We start from the raw sequence: 25,751 nt of genomic DNA on the forward strand, positions 1-25,751 counted from the left end.
CTTCGTAAATTAAACTTGAGCATAATTAAATTAAGATATATATTTTCAAAAAAAATCTGACTCAGTCAATATATTGTTGTACTAAGAAAATTAAATGAGATAAAATTAAATAAGATTTAAAGATATTATAAAAATACAACAACAATAATAATAAACTCTTTCTTCTCTTTCCTTTTCGTTTTTCCAAATGTTTTTTATGGCAAAAATTGTCAACAGTGTCAGGGGTATTTATGTAAACTCACGTCCACTCGTTTCTCGTCCTCATAAAACCGGCAAATTTTGATTTGTTTTCAGAGAACAGAGGCGAATTCGAGATCATGGGCTGCACTCTTTTCTCTGCTTCTCGATTTTTCTCTTGCCCAAGTGAGTTTCGTAATTTCTCAGCTCTTATGATAAGAATTCTTCTGTAATTTATGCTTTGTTTCTTCAGTTTTTCTATTTGGCTTCATAAATTCTGATATCTGGTTTCTTAGTCTCAATTTCAAGTTCGTAGAAATGGGGCTGATTTTTGTGTAAAAAGTTGCTGAAGAAATTAATTAATTATGTGTTTGATTAGTTAAAGAAGTGGATGGTTCTTTGAGGAACTCAAGAAGCTCATTTTATGGTGGCGATATACTGTATGATAAAAGTCCTCTGAGAAGAAACATAAAAGGCAGCGGCGGTGGCTTCTCTGTGGTTGCCTCAGTGGTTTCTACCTCACCTTTCTTCATTTACTTTCAATGTCTGTGGTGGTTTTTCTTTTTTACCCTTTTTTTGTTTCACATATATCTTCCAATATTTCTTTTAAAATGCAGAACCTTTTCGAGCTGGTTTGATATTCATGGAAGTATAATACTTACTCTCCCGACTGGGTTAGAGCTTATTGACCGCCATTATATTTTAAGAAAATAATAAATAGCTGTGAAATTTTTAGTGGAGGTGATAACCAGTCAAGAGGTAAGTATTATTCTTTCAAAAAACGTCTAACTTTTTTTTCTTGGCTTCAAGTCTTAGGCTGGAACCTTTATGCCTATTTCACTTTAGTACCCTAAACGTTTAAATATTTTGTTTTTGTTCTTTCACCTGTCAATGTTTTTGCATTATTTTTGTTTTCACCTGTCTATGTTCATCTCTACAGTTTTTTTTTTTAGGGAAAAGAAGGAAAAAGAAAGCTAACTTTTGCTTTTCATAGATTGGAAGGAGGGTCAAGGGCCGAGAGACCGTGATTCCTGATCCAGATTACAGAATTCCAGTAGTCCTACTTGGTGGGTGCTAGAGAATTCTTTTCCTGTTAAGACTTGGTTTGCACTTGGAATCATATTATCTTTTGGTTCTTAAATTTACAAGTTCAGACGTTTTGAGGACAAAAACCATTATCGAAAATTGTTGGATTTTTGGGTCATTTTCTCTAATGTCATGTAAAATCCAGGTAAAAGAAGCCCACTGGCAACAAAACATACATTTATTTACACTTTCTCCAATGGCCTGGTCCATGAATGTTTCTCTGCAAAGTACATTGTATATGTCACTTGGCATATTAGAAAGAAAGGTTATGTTATTTCAAAATCACTCCTCGGATTGACATATTAGGAAGGTCATGTAGTTTCAAAATCACTACTTGGATATAGTAAGACAAAGAAGCTCTTCATATTTTTACAATGATATGATGGAGCCACATGGTTTTACTTTTATATTCTATCCAAGAGACCTCATATAAACGAGGACGTTGTCCTTACCTTTTTACTAAGATCTTTCCCACTTTTAATCTGGAATTATGTTTGCATCTCTAACAAAATAACATTAGAACCTATATTTGGTCATTACTTTTCTTAGCATGATTGGTTTACTCTTTCCCTTTATCTTAATCAATGAATCATCATAATCGTGGCAGGTGCGGCTGGCGGTTTAGCTTATACTGATAATCTTCTGTCAGCTGTACCTGTTGGTCTCCTTGGACTCCTGCTACTAGTCCAGGTAATAATAAAAAGGAAATTACCTTCATGAAAGAAAGTTTCACTCACAAGATTTTAAGATATATCCAGAAGATGCCTTCAAATTTCACCGTCTGAGAAAATATCTGCTGCAAGTTTTTTAGACCGCCCAATTTCCTTGATAAGCTATTGGAGATGCATTAATACCTTTTTAAGTGGCAGCTGATGATTTTTTCTTCCTTCTTCCAGGCTACGCGAGTAAGATTTGTCTTCGATGACGAGGCATTGGTATGAGCCTCTTAATTTCGCAAGATATTTGCTTGTTATCGTATAGAATATGGAATCTGGAAACGGTTTTTCTTTTTCTTTGCATTTGGGCAAGGAGTTGAAATGTTTTTGTGATCCTCTGAGACCAAAATCTCTGCAAAAGTTCTCTAGATTCAAGAATGCTAAAGTCAGTTCCGTGATTTTAGGAGGTAAAAATAGGAGATCAGCTTGAGGACTCTGGCGAAAATGCCTTTGTGGGTGGAAAGAATCGTTGGAAGTAGGTAATTTTACACACTTCAAATGAACCATTTATTTAAAGTAATTGACCCCATGTGATTTTACTGCAGATATTCAACTTTTGTGAATTGGGAGTTATGGTGGCCAAATTTCCCCATTCTGGTGTACTTTAAAGAGACTCAAACAAAGCCAGAAGGCCAAGTGCACTTCTTCCCAGTGATATTTGTAAGTTTTAATAGATGCAGATGAGGCTCGTAGTGATACCTTGTTATTTTTAATAGAGGGATGATTGGTTGAAAGTTCTATTAACAAACTGCATTTTCCCTTTTCAATCAGAATGGGAAGCAACTGTACGATGTCATGGTGGAAAGAGCTGGTCCTTCAAAAACTAGTGGACCAAAAACGTCATGAAGAACAAACCTTTTTCCCGTCAATCTTGTTCAGGTAATACTAATTTGGATTCGAAAGTTTTACGATGAAATGAGAACTTTGACGGCTCAATCTTTCAGATTATCCGAACAGTGAAATATCTTTGAAATTTACTGAGGATTTGGCTCAATGGGTGGTGTATTGAGCTCAGTTCTGGCCTTCAACCATTTGTTTGCAACGAGTTATGAATTATTATCAAACAATGTCTTCAACTAATCTCAATATTTATGTATAAATTTACAAGGATCTCTCTTATATTTGTATGTTCAACCCTCCCCACAGGGAATGGATGGACGAGTCCCCCGACGGATTGAAGTCCTAGCCAACATGCTTCTCTATGCACTATATAAATACAACTTGAGATCCGATTCTGAGGCTGATTTTTGTCCTTGCCCTGAAATGTGCTTGATATACATTAACCATATAAGCAAATGGATCTTACCCATACATTAGTAAGAGATACATTTATACTACTTGATGCTGAATATTCATTTGTAATTGCAACAAATTTAATACAAGGAAATATTAATGTTGGTATGGTGCTAATATGTAGGGATACAGGCCAAAACTGATTGAACCAACTCGTTTCAGTTGGTTTGAACCTAAGTATGCTTATCAGATTGTTCAATTGTGATAGAGTTTTCGATTTCAGTTGGTTTTGGATTAGTTTTGTTATCAATTTTGACCAAAAACCTACTTGAATCAACCTGCTAACACCTTTAGAAGCAATTATTCTGACATAATATTAAGATGCAGGATTTTTTAAGATACTCAGTTCTCAGTCACTAAAATCTAAGAGACTTTTCCTTTTGTTGAACTTATTTCTTAAGGCCTATGGTTACGGTTAGGAACACAAGCTGAATGTCATCTGATAAATGAGCAAGTACTGCTAGAATGGATTGAATTCTTGCCAAAGTAATTGACGATATTGAATTAAGAAATTAGAACCAACAAAATGGAATTGTTCTGCACAACAAAATACAGCCCAAAGGTTTCCATTTCACATGGTTTCTGACTATCAAATACAAATAGTGAAGATAAGTTTTGAATCTAGTGTGAAAATAAACGTTATCATCTGCAAGATCAAGCAGCAACAAACTAAAGAATGGTACAATCAAAACCTCAGGAATCAAAGATATCCCACATGATTGGCAAATGAAAAATCGATGGGAAGATTGACGGGTTCGATTCATACAATCTGACCACGCTTCAAAATGCAAGTTCCAAAGGCAGCTTCTTCTGCATATAACTCCCTCGACATTCTACGAAATGTTTGCTACATGATTTACCTGAACAACTAAGGCGAATGGCTCTTTTCCAAGGCAGTCCCCAAACCATATCACAAACACGAGAAACCATGTTTGATCATACCACGAGAAGGCAAAGGCGACTCGAATTTTCTTTGAGAAATTATTTGCAGGTCCATCGTCCTCTGGGGAAGCTTTGGAAAAGAATTTCAACCAGTTTTTGTGCAGTGTGCATCTGTACCATGCTGAGTGCAGTGATGGTAACCTACAGTATGAAGGAATTCTCTGATCTCTCTTTTGCTACTATTACTGGCTTTTAGCAGCCTTTCGTCTTCCTCATAGATCAGATATGGAGCTTCAGTGCCCTTCCTAGATAGAAGTTTCTTTGCTCCTTTCAGCACATGATATTCCCATCCCTGAACGTCGATTTTTATCAAAAGCACCCGTTCCGAATCTGGGATTACTTCATCTAGCGGAATTGACTTCACTTGAACTGCTATTTCTTCATTAGATTTGAACGCTAACTTTGCACCAGTTGCTGAAACAGCACTGTTGTCAAGCCGACCAACCAACTGGGTAGCAAGCAAAAGTCAGTGAGCACATAGTGCATCTAAAGTAGGGTAAAATAAGCTTACCAAAAGAAAGAACCAGATTAGGGTGGCCCAATGCCCACCCCTTCACTAGAAAAAGTAAAGAAATTTTGAAGAATGAACATATGATCCCAATGACATGACATTGAACCTGAATGAAGTATGAAACCAACCAAGTTTTACATGATGCTCTCTGTCATCATCTTAATTCCAATAAGAAATCTGACGTCTTTTTATACTACAAAGACGAGCTTACATACACCTCGACTAACCTCATATAAGAATATCCTACTATATTTGGTTGTCAAAAACGAAACTCATAAGATTCGATATCTGAAGTAGATGATCTCCATGGAGTTGGGACCATTCCTCCGAAGTCCTTGTACGTTTTAAACTTACCAATCCTGCCATGGTAGTTAAAGAAGAAATCTAAACCTAATGCAGACCAGTTACCCCAAAAAAGGAAACAATCAAGTTTTACTCTCGATCTTCCTAAGAGTCATCCATCCCAGATAGCACCCAAAATGGAAACAATTTTGCTAACCATATAATGAGTTGGAAATTTTGGAGATCTAATCAAATCTAATCACAAAGTAGACATTAAGTTCAGCAGCCAAGAACCAGGAAAACTGTAAAGATCGAAATCATGAAGCAGATAATACCTTATGGACAGTGATGTTCCCCAGCCTATCAGATGCAGCAGCCTCAAACACATTCACCAATTCACCAACCCTATTCAGGTAGATTCCATCACAGATTCTCTGCAGATTTTCAAAAACCGGCTCGAATGCCAAGACACGAAATCCCATCGCGGCAGCGGCGAAGCTCGCCATTCCCACATTGGCACCCACATCAACTACAAACCCAGCTCTGGACTCGCCCTTCATCTTCTCCAAAACCTCCTGAATCGTCACTGAAATGTCTGGCTTCCGGAAGGGCTTTCCCTTCAGCATTCTGACGATGTTCTTGTGGGGCTTATCGGGTAAATTCCCCAAATCTGCGATCGAAAATAGAAACGGGTATCGAACTCCTTCCACGACGTTGGCGATCACCGGGTACGATTGAGGACATTTGAAGCAATCGAAGGGGGAGATTGTTCGGAATGGAAAATGTGGTTTGATTGTGAAACTAGGGTTGGAGTGCTCTGAAGGGCTAGAGTTACCGAAGAGGAAGAAGAAAATGATGAGGATTGAGAAAGAAAACAGCAAGAACAGGGAAATCGGCGATAGAATCTTCGGTGATTTGTCTCTTTTCCAGGCATTTGCCATGGAAATTTGAGTTCGAACTACTAAAACTTCTGAAAAAGAGAGATTTCAGAGTGAAGCTGTGAAGAATCCAAATTTCCCAGAAAGCTAATAGTAGATCTCGGAACGAACACGATTCTTTCTGATCCAAAAACCCTTATATCTGGCGAGAGAGAAGATTGTTCATGAACAAGAAGAGTCAAAATATTAGTTTTATGAGATGGTATAAATTCTTCTAGTTGAGAAAATGGTATGTTTTAATTTTTATGCATGAAGTTGACTTTTCTTCATTAATATTAACAGTTAATAGTTGATATTCTCAATTAATGGTGTTCTGCCTATTAATTAAATGTATGATTTCTTAAAAAGATAGTTTAGAAAATGATGAGAAAGGTAATAAATCTTTAGCTTAACTCCTACTTCATTGAACTCCCATTAAAAAAACCCCTACTTTATCTCAATTTTGTCCCAAAAGATTTAGTAAACATTGTTGATGCAAAAATTTACCTAGGTGTCTGTTGTAGAACGATCTAGATAGGGAAAGTCTCTCTAACGAACTAAAGTGTAGCGAGTTCGAGAGGGAAGACCTCTCGACCGAGTTGACGTGGAGCGAGTGGGGGAAGAGAGACCAACAAAAACAGGTGGAGCACTAAGACACTCAAGTTAGTATAAGTTCGAGCTGACAGATCATTTTCAAATAGATTTTCATACCTAATTAGGTGAAATATGCGTGTATTTATAGTCCGCAAATGGGTAGTTTCATGTAACATCAATCTAATTCACTATTCCAAGGTAGGTGACCTACCAAGTATTGTCAGTCGTACTGATGATTGGCCTTAATTCCTTCAATAGCTTGACCTCGAGGTTTGTTCTCGGAGCCTGAGGCCCCTGCACAACCTGCTAGCTCGGCGTGCATCTTTCCTTGGTGGAATAGCTTGGCCTTTTATAGTTGGCATCTCAGCCTCCCAACAAACATTGGTAGTGGGTAACAAAAACAACAACAAATAAATCTTTTCTTTTCTTACTTTCATACTTGATTTATATGAATTAATTTAAAACGTGTGTGATTCAAAAAGAATAAAGTTCTAAATTTAAACGGAGTAGTATAATTAATCCCCTCAATTTGCTAAATTTACGATTTTTAAAGATCCATAATTATATATAAATCTAGTTCCAGCTCATCATAAAAATAAAATAATAGATCAACTGATTTTTCGTCAATGTAAAGATGGAAGAAGCACGTGCTAATATAGTTTCAAAAATTTTCTCATCACTGTTCGTTCTTGTTTTTCTTTTGAAAAAAAAAACCTTTTTGTTGTTTTGAATATTTTTAATTGAATTTAAACTTTGTATAACCAAAGTTTTAAATGTTAATGTAAGCATAAATGAATCAATAGATATTTTTGAAATATTATAAAATAAAATTAAAAATTCACACATTATAAAATAAAAATAAAAATTCACACAACGAACCACCATTTCACTGTTTTCAAATAAATTAAATATTTTTAATATTAATACTTTGTCCATATTAGTGACATTTTATTAATATTTATTGTTATTTTTTCAATATACTATAAAATTGTCGATTAATCCCTTATATCGATGTCGACCTCATAGAAATGTCATGTCGATGATAATTTTATATTCTATCTAGAACTAAATTCAAACACTCCTATCTTAATTTCATGACCAAAATCAGTTATTCTGGGTCAGATTTGGACAAAATTCTAAAAAAAAAGTAATTGTCTCTAAGGCAAAAGGGGAACGCAAAGTAAGTTTTGGTGTTAACTTTGATAAAATCAGCTGAAAGAGCATGTAGGAAGTTTCAAGATGTGATTTAATTTCACGTTTTTGTTCTCTCTGTAACTGCAAATTCCAAACATAAAGTAGACCAAACCGTTGAGATTTTAAAACTTCCATCACCCTTAAAACCAAAATCAACCCTCCCATCTTGCTTGTGGCTTCCTCCAATAGTTCCTTCCCCAAACACCATGGTAAGAACCTGCTCAGTTCAATTCAGATTAAGATTTCGAGACTTACCCACACCAACATGTTAATGATTTTCTGTTGCAGGGCGCTTTCGCTGTTCCTGCAGTCATTTTCGGGTTAGTTTGTGCTGTAACGTTCACAATAGGGTTTTCAAAAGAGAATGTTTTTAACGTCATGAGCTATGGAGCTGTGGAAGGCACCACTAGAGATAGTTCTCACGTAAAGTCTTCGATACCCGTAGATTAGTAGTTTCGTATTTCTATTTTTTAATACGATACAACCTCTTCCATTGGAAGAACTAGCAGAATTTAAATGTACTTATTCTTAAAGATCAAACATTCAAATCCTCACCACCTTGTTTAACTAAAGAAAAATGCTAGAGTGGAAGGATTGTTTCTTCCACCAGAAGAGTTGTCTTAAGGAATATTAGGAATTTTTAGAATATTAGAAGAGAACTCTTTCATTATTCACTACAAATTCTATTAGAAAAGCCATTATAACTTATAAGTAGGTTTAGATACTATTTTGACCCCTTTAAGATTTTAGTTCATGTCCTTTCAAATCGTCTACTTTGGTACTTATGCTTCTCACTTTTGTTCATTTCAATCTCTATACTTTCAAACGTCTATTTTGGTTCCTTAATTTTTATTTTTGTCTTATTTCTTTCGATCAAAATTTCAACATAAAACTTCATTCACTAAATTTCTTGAAATGTAATCATAAATTTGTATTAAAGGATTTCCATTGTACATAAAATTTGTGTTAAAATTTTACAAATAGAAAACCAAAATGGTCATTTTTTTAAAGTAAAGGAACTAAAATGAATGTTTTGAAAATACAAGGACTAAAATAAACCAAAATTAAAAATACAGAGACCAAAATGGACGTTTTGAAACTACAAGAACCTTATAAGTACAATAGAGTGGAGGGCATACTTCAAACAAAGCACTGACAAATATGTCCTAATATCTCCCCAATATTCCTAAAATTTTGCCCTGCTAACATTCCTAACAAAGCACTGGGTCTAATAATCTCCACAGTTCAAGCAACAAGGATTATACAACACATGTTATTATGACAGGCAATACTAAAAGCATGGAAAGCAGCATGTAGCTCTAAAACAGAAAGTTCTACAGTGCTAATTCCCAAGAGGCATACACTTCTAGTAAAACCAATTGTTTTGAGAGGTCCATGCAGGGCAAACAGCATCACTTTCATGGTAAAGAAAAAGCAGGGGCTTTCCCCTTTATGATTAAGTCTTCCCTAGATACTACCTGTCTTCAGGTAGATGCAAATTTTCACAGATACATGGAGAGATTGTGGCACCAACCTCACCAGGCGAATGGACGCGGACTGACCAGAGCCAGTGGCTGGCTTTTGAAGGGGTAAGCAGGCTCAATGTCACTGGCACCGGCATTGGCAAAATAGATGGAAGAGGTACAAGATGGTGGAGCCAATCATGTAGGGATCACCCAGACTTGGTAAGTAAATCATCAGATAAGAAAAACTTTCCAATGCATATAAAGTAATATCCAGTGTCTGATGTTTCTTCTACATTTTTCAGAAGGGTTGCACCTCATTAGCACCTACTGTAAGTATTTTCTGCACAAAGCAATTTTCTAGTATCTGCTAGAGAGAGAGAGAGAGTATTTGATGAACTTACCAAATCTCGTGCATTATTGCAGGCAATGAAGATTATTTCATGCAACAACACCAGCTTGAGCAACATTCACTTTATTAACAGCTCACAAACACATGTACTAATAATGGGGAGCAAGAGAGTCGAAATTAAAAATTTGGTAATCACAGCTCCAGAAAGCAGCCCAAACACTGATGGCATTCACATTCATTCCTCTCACAATGTTATTATAAAGAACACAACAATAGGCACAGGTAATTTGGATGGAATTATTTCCAGAAAGATCGGCTTTAACAAGATTAACAAGTATCGACGTTTTTAATTAAGAAAATAAATAACATTAATTGTGACGAGCAGGTGATGATTGTGTATCTATAGGAGATTACACCTCTAACGTGAATATCTCACACATCAGATGTGGACCTGGTCATGGAATAAGGTAGGTTCCCTATTCAGATAAGGAACTCCATAAAACACGCTTTAGAACAAGAACACGGAAAAATATAGAACAAAATTCGTTGTTTCAATAGCTCATTTCGTATACTATGTGAACCTGAAAATAGCATTGGAAGCTTGGGAAGAAGCGGCAATTTTGTACAAGTAGAGGATATTAGAGTGAGTAATGTCTACTTCAAAGGAACTACCAATGGAGCTCGGATTAAGACTTGGCAGGTAATGGAAATTCTACTCATTAATTTATAAAATAAACTGTAAAGCTTACACTAACACTTCCAAAAGATTGGTAGGGGTAACATCCGAAGGGTCACATTTCAGAATCTCTATTTTGAATCAGTCAATAACCCCTTTATTATAGACCAAAACTACGGTAACCTAGGGGGACTCAGCAACGAAAAGGTAAAAGAAACTGAGCTTCTTTACTAGATTAGTTTTAGTTTTTTCATAATTCAGTGCTCAGGAAATTTTGAATTTGCCCCAGCAAACCGGAGTTCATATAGCCAATGTATCCATCAATAACCTTTTCGGGACATCAATCAGCAATGTGGCTATCAATCTCAATTGCAGTAGGTCTGTTGCCTGCACTGGTATACTGTTAAAGTCGATACAGCTCAAATCTGCAAATAGTGGACAAAAGGTTACCTCAAGTTGCCTCAATGCCCATGGATTTTCCTTTGGAGTGGTACAACCTGAACCCTGTCTTCAGATATAAATTTGATGGAGTCTTTGAAAAAAGTTTCTATCCCACCCTAATTAGCTAGCAGTTGATGAAACTTGACCATGATCTTTTAGGCAAGATATTAGGACCAATAAGGCATTTTTATTATTATACTATATGTTAAACCCTCTAATTAAAATAATAAAATCAAGATATGTATCACATGTGCAATCCAAGTGAATGAAACATAATTGTTTTGATGGAAACGAACCATTTTCACTAAACCTCTTTATATGATTATGCCTATAACTATTAACAAAAGTAGTACACTTATACATGAACTATAAAGGAACCAAAGATAATTACATATTTTGTAATAAATGAGATCGACATGAACATTAACCAGTGCTTGGTACAGGATGGAGCATATAATACTGCCCCTCATAGAGCTAACTTTTGAATTGCCGTCTCCTTAAGTGAAGTCACCAATCTACGGAACACCTTAAGATTGTGTCCTATTTTATTCTGGAACACAACCAACAAAAAGAGAACAAAGCAAAAACATATTACGTTCCATTTCATACATGCACAAATTTGAAGTAAACAAAACAATTATGAAGCCATAGGACGAATTTTTCAACAGCCAGAAAAGTGTCACAAGATGAAGGAATGCAAACGACCATAGTCAGATAAATGGTCTCTTGCTATGACTAAGCCAGGGACTCAGCTAAATATTGATTAAACTGGAATGGTGGCCACAATAATATCTATTTGATACCGTGAAGAATATCGATACCAACTTTGCACACTTTGAATTCCTACGTGATACTTACCTAATCCTACAAAATTTGGTGTAAAGAATTCTTTTTTAAGATATTTAAGATTTTAAGATGGCCACCCTAGTTTGAATCCATAACCTCAAAGGCATATGGATTCTTAGTTATCTCTTTGACCATAAGTCCAACTCATGTAGTTTAGAGGGTCATAATAATAAATATACTAGAAACAATCATAATAAACGATCAACAAAGGTGGAAGTTATAAAGTTATAAATTCTAATATTTTTATGATGAGTTCAAACCTTGAGGGTCATTTACCAAATATATTAATATTTTTAGGAGCCTCTTAACTCTAAATATTGTAAGGCCAGGAGATGCATTTATAAAATTAATCGAAGACAATCATTCCTGAGGGATGGCCAAGCATTTGGAGATTCTCTCCAAGACCCTAGAGTCTAGGTGGACAACTTAAAATTTTAAATTAGTATAGGTGGGCCACGAGCATAATGCAAGGAGTCCAACCACACTACCTTGGTTATCAAAATATAAAGAGTAGGTAAAAATTAAAAATAAAATATAAAATCACAATACCCTGTGAAATATTAAATCTTGCCATTCAGGTTCTACGATATACAATTTTATAGTTTGAATTTTCAGTAACCTAAATAGTGGTGGTTTGTGAGATTAAAGCCGTGCAACTGAATGCAAATAGTAAAGGAGTGAGACGTAGAAGCATACCTCACTAAGCAACTCAAGCCTTTCTAAGATAGGAATCAACTTTCCACTCAATGAAGTTATTTCCTGTGCTGATCTTGATTCAGCATGATATGAAATTGCTTTAACATTCGCATTCCCATCAGGAATAACAGTGCTGCAAAGTACCAAAAAATGCAAAGGTTACTACAATGTGACAAGATCTGCCTCTTTTTTGTCCAAATATACACAAATCCAACCAAAAAAGATACGATCATGTCTTAGTAAAATGAAGCTAATAACCTGCCAATCTTAGTAAGTGAAATATCACATTATCCATATCCATTACATTACAAGAAAGGAGATGAAAAGGGAGGGGGAGAATGGCTGAGTATGAAAGATGCAATATCACATTCATGAAAAGAGCATACCACACTATAACATGCTAATATTAGTAAATATATCTTATAACTTACCTATCCTGAAAATGGATAAGCATGACATTTAAGACATACTCCGCAAGAGGGAGTAATAATGTAATCATCTGATTTTTATTTCCAACAACCTTGCACATTTCAATCATTGCAACATATCTCCTGTAAAACAAGATGAAACCTTTAGGAATGATACAAAAGCAACATAAGTAAATACACTTAAATTCATGATCCACTGAACTTTTTGAGAAGACATTGGAACTACTTGTTACTAAAAGGGATAGATATAAAGTTGCATTAAATTTTGGTCACTGACAACATCTTTCTTAAAAGTAATCATTGGTATAAAGGATATCAGAGTAAGGCGATTCCCATCAGCCAAGCAGAAGAATGAATTAAACAATATACAAGTACACTTACTGGCTGAAAATTAGGGGTGATGCAGAAAACATGGTTATTGGAAATTATTTTGCACATGAAAACGTCATGAAATATACAAGGTATAGAATTTGTGGATGATGTATTTATGCATGACTAAAAGTGTTTTTATAAATATAAGTAGTGTTTACTTATTTATTTATTTATTTTTAGTACAACACGTGGGGGTGGGGGGTGCGAACATATAACCTCTTGGTCGAAAATACATGTCTTAACCAATTGAGCTCGGCTCAAATTGGCAAATAGTATTTACTTAAAATTTCAAAGAGTGGTAAAAAATATTTTTAACCAATTGAAAGCACTTTTATAAATTTTCAATAATAAAAAATATTTCGATAAATTTTCAAAACACTTACATAAAAAGTGCTCACTGAAAAACACATTTCTGAAAAAGCATTACAAACTCACTAAACAATCAAATTGTGGTCAACAATGTTTAATGGGGCAAAGAGAGCTTCATTTTCTTGTTAATTGACGAGAATATACAGAATTTCACCAGATAAAATAATCAGAACTTCATTAGATGAAATGTAGAACAGATATAGGAAACTAGATACGAAGGGTTTATTCTCTAAGCATTCCCAATAAATATGACAACCCAAAAATAAATAAATAAATAGAAGAGATAGAAAAAGAAACTAAAGCAAAATTTATGTACTCAAAATAAAGACAGACTAGGTTGTATGTATAACGTAACATTCCTTGAGGAATTAAATACATTGCTCAGAACCAATCAATTTCATAGAACATGAAAGAACACCAGCATCATGCATCCATTGACATACTTATGTATTGTGCTATTTAGCCATCAAATTAGATCAAAATTAAAATTTGCAACGAACGCAAAATTATTCACCAAAACTAAGATAAATAATGTGGAAAAAACACCTTCTCTGGATATCATCAGATAATGAAGCAAAATCATCGCCAACACAGCGTACAATAATTTCCTCTACCTCCTGTCTTGACAGTTCATTAATGTCTCGAATCTGCAAAATCGCAAACCATGATAACAATGCATTCGACCCATAAAACAATCAGGAAAGGAAAAATACAATGCAGCAAGATGTTTATTTGCTCTTGTATGGTCGCACCTTATTTAGCAACAATGATCTTTCTTCAGCTGCTCTTTCAAGAGTAGTCGTCGTAGAATTAAGGAGTATCCCAAGTAAATCCAGAGATGGCCGCTGAGCCCTAACAGGAGAGCTGTAGCCAGAGGAAGCACCAGAGACCTGAATGATATCACATCAGAAAGTCAAGTTCCAATCATTCAATTCCTCCCATGGCATATTCAAATTTTTGCCAGAAAACACTGTAAAACGAATTACCTCCAATCTTAGGGATTTCCTTGTAACTAAAAAATATAAATAAGAGCTCAAACTGAAGTTTAGCTCAATGGAGTAGAGTTCTGAGCTTCTCCGATTCTGAAGAAAAAAAACCGTTAAAGGCTAGTCATTGAAGAAAAAAGAACTTAGCTTATGGAGATTTCATAAGTTAGTTTTATTTCCATTAAAACCATTAAAAATAATAATAAAAAAAAGATTACAACCAACCTTTAGCAATTTAACTCCTGGACCAGAAGTAAGAGAATCCGATTCACGAGAGAAAAGTGAATGCATCAATTGGAAGAGACTTTGAACAAAACCGTATTCATCAGTCTCCTCATATGGCCAAACCTTCCAAAAACAAACCCTCACAAGTGAGATTCATCAAAATTCAAACAAACTAAAATGAGAAAAAATTAAATGAGATTAAAAAAAAAAAAAATGATTCACAGAAATAAATACTTTACGAAATGTAATTCAACAGAAAATATTTTAGGACTAAAAAATGATTTTCAATGTTAGATTTGGATTTTGTAAGCATTATATTCTCCCTACAAGTTAGGCGACTTTTGGCACTCTATGTTTTCCAGTCTACTATACTAATGCTGTTATGAGCCTCTTTGAAGAGTGAAGACAATATTCCACCACGTCCCGAAGCTTGACTCTGTTCACATGTTTATTTACTAATCACTTGGATCATTTGTTCATTTCATGTATATCTTATCGTATTTCAGTACCGCTTCCAGTATGACTTCTATCTGGTCATCGTAATTGCTGAACCTTTAAGTTATAAATCAGGGAATCTGCCATTTTAGCTCTGTAACAGTGATTATCTTAATAAAAGGCTCCATTGCTCCCAAAAAAAAAATAGAAAAACAGACTAACACTTGAAATCAGGGCCTTTTTGACCGAAATCCTTCTTTAAGAAATTTACCTAACACCGACGCTACCTCTTACAGTCATTTTCAATAGTTTTGCTTAAATCTTGGTCTTGCTTCAATGTATCTTCAGACGGGTCGCTTTAACTTTCATTTGTTAAAAAAAAAAAAAAAAAAAAATATTTGTTATTTGTTTGTCTGAATAACCTCGTAACAAATTCAATCTCACCAGTATAATTGCAATTGTCTATAATTTCTTTCCTGTATTTTGGTGTTAGGGTGAAGTTATCAACTCCTAGTTCGATCGTTCGTTCGTTCCCATACAATTTTACATAAGAACCCTAATTCGTTTTGTCGATTGACTGCAACTGTCTTGAGAAGATTCCAAAGATAAAGTTTTTCTCCGCCCCATGTCAATAGGGGGAAGTAACAACGAGAGAGGATAGGACAAGGGAAAGGGCGCCATGGAAGATGAGAAAGGAAGAGGGAAATCGGTGGCGGATGATTATTAAGAAATTTTTAGGAATATTAGGGTTAACCATCATTCGAGAATTTACCCTAGGGAATAGATTTCCCCCTTCCCTATAACTTTTTAAAATGTAATTCATTATTTAAGAAAATAATCGAACAAAAATAAGAGAATGAAAGATGTTCCCATCCATGATAATGATATATTTATTCATAAAAATGTTATTTAATTTCTTAGTAATATTAATCATATAGCTATACTTTCATAAATAAAAGTTATCTTAATTTACTGTTAAGTTTGATGCAATTTTTCAAAGCAATTATATAAATATAATTTTTTTAGATAAATTAAATATGTACGTTCAGCAGAAAGTTCAAAATTTTATGGGAAAAAAAAAAACAAAACACAATCCAAATAAAAGTCAAACTCAAATATAATGTTAAATTTATGCAATATATGAAAAAATAAAAATAAAATTGTGACCTTTTTCTAAAACAGATATTAACCTTATGTTAAAGAATGAAACTTCTCATAATTTTTCTCGACGAAGGTCGTATTTATCATTTTAGTTACATTACAAAATTTCATTGACATTAAAGAGGAAAAAAAAGATAGAACAAAAATACTTCTACATTTTTAAGACATTAAATATTTTGACCTACCTGCACACCTTACCAATAATCTCACGGGACAACCTACCTAACTCTACCATACTCTACATACGTATAATCTTTTGTATATTTATATCAGCAATGAAATATCTAAAAATAACCATAGCAATGCAACAATATTCTCTCGATTAAGATATCTCAAAAGGTTAATGGTGTTACCTTGCCAAGCGAACCCACAAGAAGATTAATCTGCTCCATTGTAAAATCATCAGCTTCAGAAACATCCTCCCCAAGAATTTGGTCAAATAGCCGTTGGTGTCCTTTAATAAAATCAACAACTTCTCGAACAATTTTGTTTTTTACCTATAATAATAATACACCAAATGATACAACTGCTCGAAATCAAATTCACAACAAATTTTAGAGAACGTATGCTCTATAGAACAACCTAAACATCAACTATCTAACCTCTTTTCAAGGCAGAAAGTTCAATTTCCTACCCCACATTTGTAATATTTTTTAAAAAGTTCATGCATGATGAGATGTGACTCTTCCAAAGGATCCTACTCTTCTTCTCTCACTCACTCTAGTTGGACACCCGTTTAAAAAAGAGAAGATGCTTCTTTGGATGAAATTTGTGCGAGCTTTTTTTTTCTTTTGGAGTATTCAGAATGAAAGAAATCACAGATTTTTTCTTGAAAAGGAGATTCCTTTTGCTAGGTTTTTTGATGCTATAGTTTGTTTGACTATTACTTGTATATCCATCAGAGAAATAATTGAATATAAAGCAATAGGAGGATAATGAATCACCCACATCTAAATCAAAAGAGGTTTAGGTTTAGGAAAATGCCTTATAATTGACATATCCCAAAATAATACAAGAGAAATGACAATGTACAACGAGATGGTTGTCCTTAGTTAACATAGAAATTAGGGTGAGAGATTAATGAGAGGATGGCGGGCAAAGTCCATGCCGCTCTAAAAATTGACGTGGAAAAAACTGCATGCTAAGAATGGCAAGAAATGACAAAAGAGAAAATTTTAGTGAATGTATGCTCACCTCAAAAAAGTCTGATGTATCAACTAATGACGTCAAAGAAAACAACAGTCTCAAAATCGGCGTTACAATAGTTTGTTGCTTGTTAATATTCCCTGCTACATCTCTATGAGGCTTCATGTCAATCCACCTCAAACTTCCCTGGTACAGCACTTTCAATAAACAAAGAAATTCTAAAAAAATCCAAGAACATAGTAGACAGTTACTCACCTGTAAATTGACTGCCCTGCACGAAGCAAGATGCTCCAAAGCACCCATCGAGAAGAGAAGCTGAGCCCCATTTTTTCCGTACTTGTGGCTAATTCTCAACAGTAAGGCGAGTTCAGCCTCAAGAGTGCATGCTCGCTGCAAAGAATCGAAAGAATGCGCACCATCCTAGAATAGAATTTTGACATACATTATTAGGGATCGATAATAACCACTATCTTTGAAAAAAAATAGATGAATATATACACCCCCACAAAAGATGCATTTAGAAACAAACCAATTAGCGAAAATTCCAATATCCGCAGCACCCTAACTATGAGAAATAAAATTTTAAAAGCCCCAAAATTCTTTCAAAGGGGTGAAGGAGACCGTATGGCTGAATTTCACCAGGGGTCCTCCTTTTGGTCTACGGGAAGACATCTTCAAGGAAAAGGAGAAAAACTTCAATATTTTTTTGAATCATTATCTTTCTTGGCTCTACCTTAGAGTAAAAATCTTCTTTTTTCCACAATTACAGCATGAACGCTCTTCTATCCAATTAGAAGAGTTCCTTGTAACCTCTTGGATGAAGTCTTCTCCCTTATTTTTATAATTTCATCTCATAAATGAAATTTTCTCATAAAAAAAAAACTAAAAAAAAGGCCCCAAGACTTTGACACAAGAAGTTAAACGAGCTTCCTTAAGCAGAAACCTAAACGATTTGTGCATGACAGCTTTGCTAAATCATAAAACACGACCACAAAGATTTAGGGCATAGAACTAGACAAATTAAAAAAAAATATTCCAATCTACAATGGGCTTACACAGCTTTACGAAGCCATTGCCACCTTTGTAACAGAAGGTAAAACGATTTCCATTTGAGTTCTCATATTTTAGAGCCCATTTTATAAGTTATATAACATCTAGTCTTTACTCAATAGCACATCCTTAGATCCATTCAAACTATAAATATCTCAAAATTATTTTACTACAGAGTGGAAACAACCTGAAGTGAAACGTTGCTTATGCTGATCAAACAAGACTTCAAAAATCCCCTGCTTTGGAGTTGGTTCAGGAAAAATCTGTCATGATCTATACAGATTAATGCATCCAGTATGTAGAGTGATATAGTCTTCCCTGGTTCACTGCCTTGAGTTGCATCCTTGATAACCTGATGATTAAGATCAATAGATTAAAGAAAGAGGATTAAAGAATTTGTTGGAACACACGATAACAAGCATAGAGCATTGAAGGAAGACAAACGATAACAAGCCAAGTGTAATAACGTGTCTACCCTGTTCCTTGTTTGTTGCTTGAAAAGCATCGATTGGAGTATGAATAGGTTGCCTTTAAATGAGATCAACATGACTACCATATATGCTTCAGTTTGATGGGGTGAAACAGCATACATATTAATGTACATTGATGTAAACATCTTAGTTACAGGTGCACATTAGTAGTCATTTATTGTAAATTCATATTCTATTAGTTTAAGGCTATTATATATATGACTCTAATAAATGCAATAACATATTCTGCTAGCTTACACTTACACCTAAATATCATAAGTACTTCTTCTAAGTCTGAGAGACCAAGAATGGTTCCAGGGGGTGAAGCATTTTTTCAAACAAAAAACAAACTGTTCATTGATGGATGAAAAGAAAGACATAAATTCAAAGATACAAACTTCCGAGGGAATGAAAAGAAAACAAAACTTCCGAATAAACAACAAAAATGCAACCATTACAAGAGCCTAATAATAAAACATTGAAGAAACACCTCCTCCAAACTGCAAAGCTGCACCAAGATAAACACTAACGCCAAAGATGCTTTAAATGCTCCCCTCTTTCACAACTATAGCTTTTATTCTCCATTGTTTAGTTGGAATAGCTTGATTAACTCTAGGCCCACTTTTGTAATTTCATTCATCAATGAAGTTGTTTCTTACACAAAGAATGAAAAAATAAGAAAAGAGATGAGAAAGGCTGAAACTTTAAGGACTCCACCTCCGAACCCCAAACTCCAATTATGGAAAATGCTTTTAGCCTTCTTCTTGGTGAGCCGAAAATTAGCAACCCACAAAACAAGTAATTGATCACAAAATTGAGGATCAAATCATATGCTAAAAACACCAAGATATCTTCCCATCTCTTGAAGGACTCTGATCAACCTTTAGATTTTATTTTGAATAAAGAAATCCCAACTACATCAAAACAATTGAAGATCTTCTTCTCCCGAAAATTTTTTTGATGAAAGAACAAAATCAGCCCTCCCAAAAGTGTTGCCTTCTTACAAGATTCTTCAATAAGCACAATACAAGCTGTCTCTTTCAGCAATGAGTTAAGAAAGCGAAAATGAGATGAGAGGAGATAGACCCCACAAGAAACTAAGAAAGATTGGGAGATGATCTGAGAATACATACTTGTCTAGAAAATTTGGACATGAAGAAAAAAAATAGAAATCCCAGCATTTGTTGCACTGAGTAGTCTTTTGAAATCAAATGCCTAAAAATGATCCAAATTTTTATTTTTCTATCATTTCGAAACTGGAATCTAGTATTCTAAGCAAAGTTCTTTGAAGTTGCCTTATACTCATCTACGGACTTCTCAGGCTTTCAGATCTACCGTAATTGGTGTTACTCCTTCACGCTATAAACATACGAGAGAGAGAGATAGATATATAGACCCAAATTGAAAATGGATCCATTTTCTTTTCTCAATAGACGAAGTGTTTCTAATGGGGTAAAAGAACCATACTAGAAAAATACCACCTAATCCAAAATAGTAAGAAATTGATAATGATACAGATCAACCACGACTTTGTTGGTTTCATATTTCAAGAGCAAGAAACCCACCACATCCAAGATAGATTGGGCCTCTTTACGTAGAATTGAAAAATTAGCATGAGCAAGTTCCGCCTGGTCCTTATCAATCTGTACAGCAAAGAAAGTATCAGAAGCAAGAAACTATTTTTCTACCTTCCAGAGAAACTAGTTGAACTTCGAGAAGTGTATATGCACCAAAGCATTAAGTTAACAACCTTTTGTAAATCTACATCCTCTCCATCTTGCTCATTTAGAAGTAGAACTTGCAGAACGGTTGTTGGAACATCTGGATCCAGCATATTCTGACAATACTGAAGGTAGCTAAGAAGCAAAGCATATTGCCTGTAGATAGATGTAAAAGGTTAAGATTGGATTCCAAACAGTAAGCCACAGAGAGAACACCAGCCAAAAGTCATGTTAATCATACCGTCTCCTCAAAGCTTCAGATGATTCATTCCTAAGAATTGCCATAATGAGCTTCAGTAAAATAGAGTGACAGGCACCATTAGATATTTGCTTCACCATGATAATATCAAGACATGAGACACTATCAGAATTTGAACCACCAGGACACGAATATCTTTCATCCCTTAGCTTGGCCATGCAAGTCAGTGCAACCTGTGAAATTCCAGATCCAAAGGCATCAGCTACTAGAATAAATGAAAGGTTAAGGAAGTTAAAAGTTCAATGGGACATGACAAATAGACCTGACACAAAAGGTATGCCATCTTCAAAGAACAATCTGGAGAAGCAGAAGCGCTCAAGGAAGCATCAAGAAGTCTGTCCACAATAATAAATAGTTAAAAATATGAAAAGCAGAAACAAAAAACAAGGTACAAATATGAACTTACTGAAATAGAATATCAGATCGATTTTCAAGTGATGATATTCTTCTGGACACAGTAACCTGTAAAAAACAAACTGCTTATCATTTTGAAAACAAAATGTGAGCATTGAAAGTAAACGGATAGCTTATTGATAATGAAAATGAAATTTTCAAACATTAGAGGAAGCACAAAAGTTCTTTAAAACTAAAACACTGGAATTTATTGTCCAGGTATAGAGGAAACCAGAACAACAAGCATGCAACTAACACAAATAGAGGAAAGAACAAAAGACCTCAATGGTTTGTGACCAGCTAGTTAACATATGAAGCTGTGCAGCCTGTTCCTCGAGATTTTTGTTGTACTTCCATCCCCATCGTAGAAACTGTTGAATGGTCTCTTTTACTTCTTCCAGCTCCGCTTCATTCCCAACGTTATTCAGTTGAGGATTATTGGAATTAAATTTCTGAAACAAGCAAACATATTACTGAAGTCCTTCATTAAGAAGAAACTGATTTTGTCCTTCACCAACCTGCCAAAGTTTATCACAGAAGGAAGTAAGGTCAACCAGGCGATCACCACGCTCTGAATAATAGTAGATCCCACCCTTTTGAGAAGTTGAAGGATTTCCAAGTATGTCCTTTGTCTACAAAACATTAATAAGAATAGTTTCAGACGCTATTAATGCAAAGGAAAGAAAAGGGAACCAGCATACTAAAACATTACCAGCAATTCATACTTCAAATTTGAAACAATTTGGGGAAGCTTGATTGAGGTATCTGGAGTTCTGAACTGAACAACCTCAAGTAGCTCCAACGCCTGAATCAGATATTAAACAGAAAAATTCAGGGAAAAAATTTTAAAAATAACAGAAGCTGATTTAGTACTATCATTTCTCCATAGGAAACAAAACCATATCATTCAGTTCAACCAGAAGCCAGAAAAATGAAACATCTCCTCAAAAAGTTCAGAAGAAACATTTCTAGTCTAACCATTCAGTCCCATGAACTTTAGAAAAAAATTCTAATTGGGTCCCCCTGTATTATAGGTCGGTGACGTGGCAGTTAGATACGCTCATGTGGCATATTTGTTAATTATTTATTAATTTTATAATATTAAATATGCTTATGTCCCATTAATTTGAAAAAATTAGTTTAAACAAAAAGAAGACTAATATCCACTTACTGTACATAAGAAGATAAAAGGTTACTGTCGAATAGAGTACCTTGCTCTTACTAGTAGTTCTAGTTCCGGGGTCCACCACATGATGTTGAAGTGAAAAGAATGGAACTGATCCAGCATCAACAATTCCCTGCCCATACAGGTGCCCAATAATGCTCTGGCATGCCTCTCGATGGATTGGGCTACTCAAGTCAGCAGCATGCAACTCAATTGCTAGAAGTTTAAGCAACCATGCTCTCTTGAAGAACAAAATATTTCCCGGTCAAGCGCTAAGTTAGAAAATGCTAAAAAAATGCAATCTGCAAGCATACGCATAGTTAAAAAGTGCAGTTATTCATCAAGGAAAAACAAACCTGATGAAGGGAACTGACACGAAGAGTGTGATTGTTTCTCTTAGGAAGGGGAACAACTCCAATTGTATCCAAATGCTGCCATTACAAGTGTGAAGAAGGTATCGTGTAAGGAAGGGAGGGCAGAAAAAAAAAATCATATATTTTAAAAAAACATATACAACATTCCGATCAAAATAGAAGATATTTCCATAACAAAAATGCAGGTATGAGGTATCCGTACCTTAATAAAGAAATAATACTTTTTGTTGCTCAAGAGATCCATGACTGGTCCAGATGTTAGGGGATCCAAGCATAGCTCATAAAGAAGCTGCATGTCCATCACTTTAGACTTACAGGGAAAAGTATAAAGGAAAAGAGAAGAAGAAAACGAAAACTATGTTGAAATTGTTACTTTCTAAATAAAAATACACAACCTACAACATCTAACCTGAAAACCAAACTCATAAAGTAAGGCATTGACTTCAGGATTTGAAAGCTTATCCAAGATTTCGAGAACAACCTTCAAGCAACTACAAAGGAATAATCATACAACCATTATATATTATAATACCACTTAACAATGCAAAAATGAACAAGATGTCTTAAAAGTATTTCATTAAATCACCTATAATGAAATTTTGGCTGCAAAACAGTCCGCTCAATGGATATCTCAAGGTTAAATTTAAGTAGCAAATGTGTAACACTTGGAGCTGGTCGGCTAATGTTGTCAATAAGAAGCTGCAAAAAGAATGGGCATAAAAATGATGTGTGATCACTGGTTAGAACTTAAGGAGCAGGATTTGGTGAATGCAGAAAAGTCCAGAAACAGTACTAAAAGGATAAGAAAAGTCAAACTTGAGAGTTGAAAAGTGCAAAGACAAACCTGCATTATAAGAACACCAGGATCATCTCCACTGTTTTCTATAATGTGACTCTCTTCAGATCTTAACTCAAGGCAGGATGCATAATCCTCGACTAAAGAACTTGCAGTATTAGATTTTAGTAGTAACTGCACAAGGCCAACCATACGAGAACTACAACCGACAAAATAATATCTTTAGAACTTTGAAATCAACATATTAAAAAATGTAAAAAGTTTACAAATTCTTCGAAAATTTTCCAATCACATGCCACACTATGACAATTGAGGAAGGGATGAAGGATGTGCCTTAAAATACTCATAATTTTGATAGAGAACTGCTGAATCTTGGGCTGAAAATCATATCTGACATACTCCAACAGTGCAACAATTTGACCATGATCTTGAGAGAGTATAACTTCCAAGGGCTGCAAGAATTAGGTCAAATCAAGGAGCAATTAAGTTTTTTCAATAAGACATAAAGAGCACCAGAAGACGTCCGTCTGAAGATATGTGCAGGATCAACTAAGTGTTTAAGGTTCCCTATGCATAAACACAAAATTCAAATGAGGTAAGAACAAAATTAATCATCATTTATCAAAAACTTAGTTCCGGGTAGAATACTTAGTTAATGGAAACTACAAGATCACCTTTCTTAACACATTTCTCTTTCCATTTGAGAACTAGAATAGGAAAAGAAGAGGATGGTCAAGATAAGGAAAAAACTAACTCCAATACTAAATGAGCCATGTGAGCAATGAAAAGAAACTAGACAACGTGGCCAATATTAATTTCTCATAACTTTGTATTTAAAAAAATTAACATACAAAAGGTGAGGAGAACTAGGAATTCTGCTATGATCTAGACTGACGAGATTATGGTATACCTATCAGAAACAAGTATAATGGAAATATTATAAAAAGGCTTTCAAAATTTTAGCCCTAGATAACTATGAATGATATTTCAAACCTCCTCAATAGTTAATATAACTAATATCCTTGGAGATCATGTGCCACCATTCCACTAAATTTTCCAAAATTTGCAAAAAAAAAAAACTGAAAATCTACAAGAAAGCCTTCGGAGCATGCCAACATTATAGTATTCAATGAAAATTTATTTGTAGTCTTATCAAACGGATATGTACAAAACCACCAATTCATAGATTCATACAGGAAAAAAAAACACTTGGGCTAACAACTGCAACAAATGAGCCTATTACCTGATATAGAGGGCGCCAATAATCAGCCAGAAGTAAATCCTTCTCTAATACAAGGATAATTATTTCAAGAGAAAGTTCCACAGACTTCTCCAAAAGTTGCCCATATATCTGGCTGGTCCTTTCTGTAATGAGAGAATTGACACCAGGCAAAAGAATACCCATGATGTTTCTAAAAATAGATTTCCCACTCATGAAATCCTACAAAAAAAAAACAAAAAAAAAACTTAAAACATTTCTACCGAAATTAACAGACAAGAAAACATAAGATCCATGAACTTAAATGATATCATGCAGTACCTTTTGGATTGGGAAAAAGATTCAAGCAAATAACTTGATTTACTTCATGGAAATTACATATTCAAAAAATTCAGAAAATGAAAACCATATTTTCTTAAATTATGGTAATAAAAGAAAATGAATCGTGACTTTGAACCTCATATTTGAGAAAAAAAAATCTCCATGACTCACAAACAAAGCACAGATCCCATAGTTAAAAAGTTTTTTAAATTAAAAAAAAAAAACAGCGTGACAAAAAGACACCTCCTATCTAGAGGAGCTCCAATCCTAAATAATAAACTGATCATTACAAAAAAATTAAAACAAAAATAGCTTCATTCATGGGGTAAAAATGCAAGTAAATCAATTACAATCAGTAATAAAGAAACTTATACCAATAGAAAACAATCACAAATAATAAATTAAAAGGAACTTTTTAACATGTGGATCAAATGAAGCAATAGTGTCAGTCAGATACATACTTTTAGCAACTCAAGGACAGGTAGTTGCGTATGAAGTGAAGATGATTGTGCTTCCATTGATGACTGTGATTGATCAGTAATAATGTCAATGTCCTCTTCTTTAATATCATACATTTTCAAAACCCTGCATGTTCATTCAAATGTGCATGTTAAATTTGATTGGCCCTGTAACATTAAGGTTTTACATGTGAACCTTGATAGAAAATAAGAATTC

The 25,751-nt window shown here is 34.5% G+C and overlaps 4 protein-coding genes across 6 annotated transcripts in view; 2 read left to right on the forward strand and 2 right to left on the reverse strand.

The window, feature by feature from the left end:
* Positions 1–211: 211 nt before the first annotated feature.
* LOC111012982 (uncharacterized) lies at positions 212–3,389 on the forward strand. 2 transcript variants are annotated; one of them, XM_022287292.2, is made up of 9 exons: positions 212–363; positions 557–687; positions 1,172–1,244; positions 1,871–1,953; positions 2,160–2,198; positions 2,384–2,454; positions 2,525–2,639; positions 2,751–2,858; positions 3,126–3,389. In XM_022287292.2, the coding sequence occupies exons 1-8, from the start codon at positions 318–320 to the stop codon at positions 2,823–2,825; spliced, it is 633 nt and encodes a 210-aa protein (XP_022142984.1). In that variant the 5' UTR covers positions 212–317; the 3' UTR covers positions 2,826–2,858; positions 3,126–3,389. The 2 variants fall into 2 exon arrangements, with proteins under 2 accessions (XP_022142984.1, XP_087984141.1); XM_088128015.1 differs by having other exon boundaries at positions 2,937–3,221.
* A 349-nt stretch (positions 3,390–3,738) lies between these two features.
* LOC111013146 (FkbM family methyltransferase) lies at positions 3,739–6,151 on the reverse strand. The gene is made up of 2 exons (XM_022287539.2): positions 5,343–6,151; positions 3,739–4,662 (listed from the first exon to the last, which is right to left on the reverse strand). Exons 1-2 carry the CDS (start codon positions 5,946–5,948, stop codon positions 4,300–4,302), a joined length of 969 nt encoding a protein of 322 aa, XP_022143231.1. The 5' UTR covers positions 5,949–6,151; the 3' UTR covers positions 3,739–4,299.
* A 1,939-nt stretch (positions 6,152–8,090) lies between these two features.
* On the forward strand, positions 8,091–10,809 carry LOC111013063 (putative polygalacturonase At1g80170). Its single transcript, XM_022287423.2, has 9 exons — positions 8,091–8,135; positions 8,998–9,135; positions 9,221–9,397; positions 9,481–9,507; positions 9,602–9,809; positions 9,913–9,994; positions 10,119–10,227; positions 10,294–10,410; positions 10,493–10,809. The coding sequence occupies exons 1-9, from the start codon at positions 8,091–8,093 to the stop codon at positions 10,721–10,723; spliced, it is 1,134 nt and encodes a 377-aa protein (XP_022143115.2). The 3' UTR covers positions 10,724–10,809.
* A 133-nt stretch (positions 10,810–10,942) lies between these two features.
* Positions 10,943–25,751, reverse strand: part of EMB3142 (nuclear pore complex protein (DUF3414)) — a 46,206-nt gene continuing 31,397 nt past the window's right edge. The window contains exons 18-45 of one of the 2 annotated variants that reach the window (XM_022287421.2): positions 25,538–25,661; positions 24,780–24,977; positions 23,870–23,988; positions 23,585–23,735; positions 23,327–23,439; positions 23,150–23,231; positions 22,943–23,029; positions 22,723–22,797; positions 22,413–22,607; positions 21,914–22,006; positions 21,720–21,833; positions 21,483–21,653; positions 21,215–21,270; positions 21,071–21,143; positions 20,791–20,981; positions 20,579–20,705; positions 20,394–20,471; positions 18,546–18,710; positions 17,564–17,728; positions 17,357–17,494; positions 16,516–16,659; positions 14,567–14,689; positions 14,342–14,437; positions 14,108–14,245; positions 13,902–14,002; positions 12,618–12,737; positions 12,187–12,319; positions 10,943–11,194 (exon numbers count right to left, since the gene is read on the reverse strand). In XM_022287421.2, coding sequence (XP_022143113.1) covers positions 11,111–11,194; positions 12,187–12,319; positions 12,618–12,737; positions 13,902–14,002; positions 14,108–14,245; positions 14,342–14,437; positions 14,567–14,689; positions 16,516–16,659; positions 17,357–17,494; positions 17,564–17,728; positions 18,546–18,710; positions 20,394–20,471; positions 20,579–20,705; positions 20,791–20,981; positions 21,071–21,143; positions 21,215–21,270; positions 21,483–21,653; positions 21,720–21,833; positions 21,914–22,006; positions 22,413–22,607; positions 22,723–22,797; positions 22,943–23,029; positions 23,150–23,231; positions 23,327–23,439; positions 23,585–23,735; positions 23,870–23,988; positions 24,780–24,977; positions 25,538–25,661 — 3,454 coding nt within the window. In that variant the 3' untranslated portion in view covers positions 10,943–11,110. Of the gene's footprint in view, positions 11,195–12,186; positions 12,320–12,617; positions 12,738–13,901; positions 14,003–14,107; positions 14,246–14,341; positions 14,438–14,566; positions 14,690–16,515; positions 16,660–17,354; positions 17,495–17,563; positions 17,729–18,545; positions 18,711–20,393; positions 20,472–20,578; positions 20,706–20,790; positions 20,982–21,070; positions 21,144–21,214; positions 21,271–21,482; positions 21,654–21,719; positions 21,834–21,913; positions 22,007–22,412; positions 22,608–22,722; positions 22,798–22,942; positions 23,030–23,149; positions 23,232–23,326; positions 23,440–23,584; positions 23,736–23,869; positions 23,989–24,779; positions 24,978–25,537; positions 25,662–25,751 lie in introns of those variants that run through there. The other variant, XM_088127267.1, reaches the window with a different exon arrangement.

The sequence above is a fragment of the Momordica charantia genome, assembly GCF_013281855.1.
Source record: "Momordica charantia cultivar OHB3-1 chromosome 8 unlocalized genomic scaffold, Mcharantia_2.0 BLBB01000008.1, whole genome shotgun sequence".
NCBI lineage: Eukaryota > Viridiplantae > Streptophyta > Magnoliopsida > Cucurbitales > Cucurbitaceae > Momordica > Momordica charantia.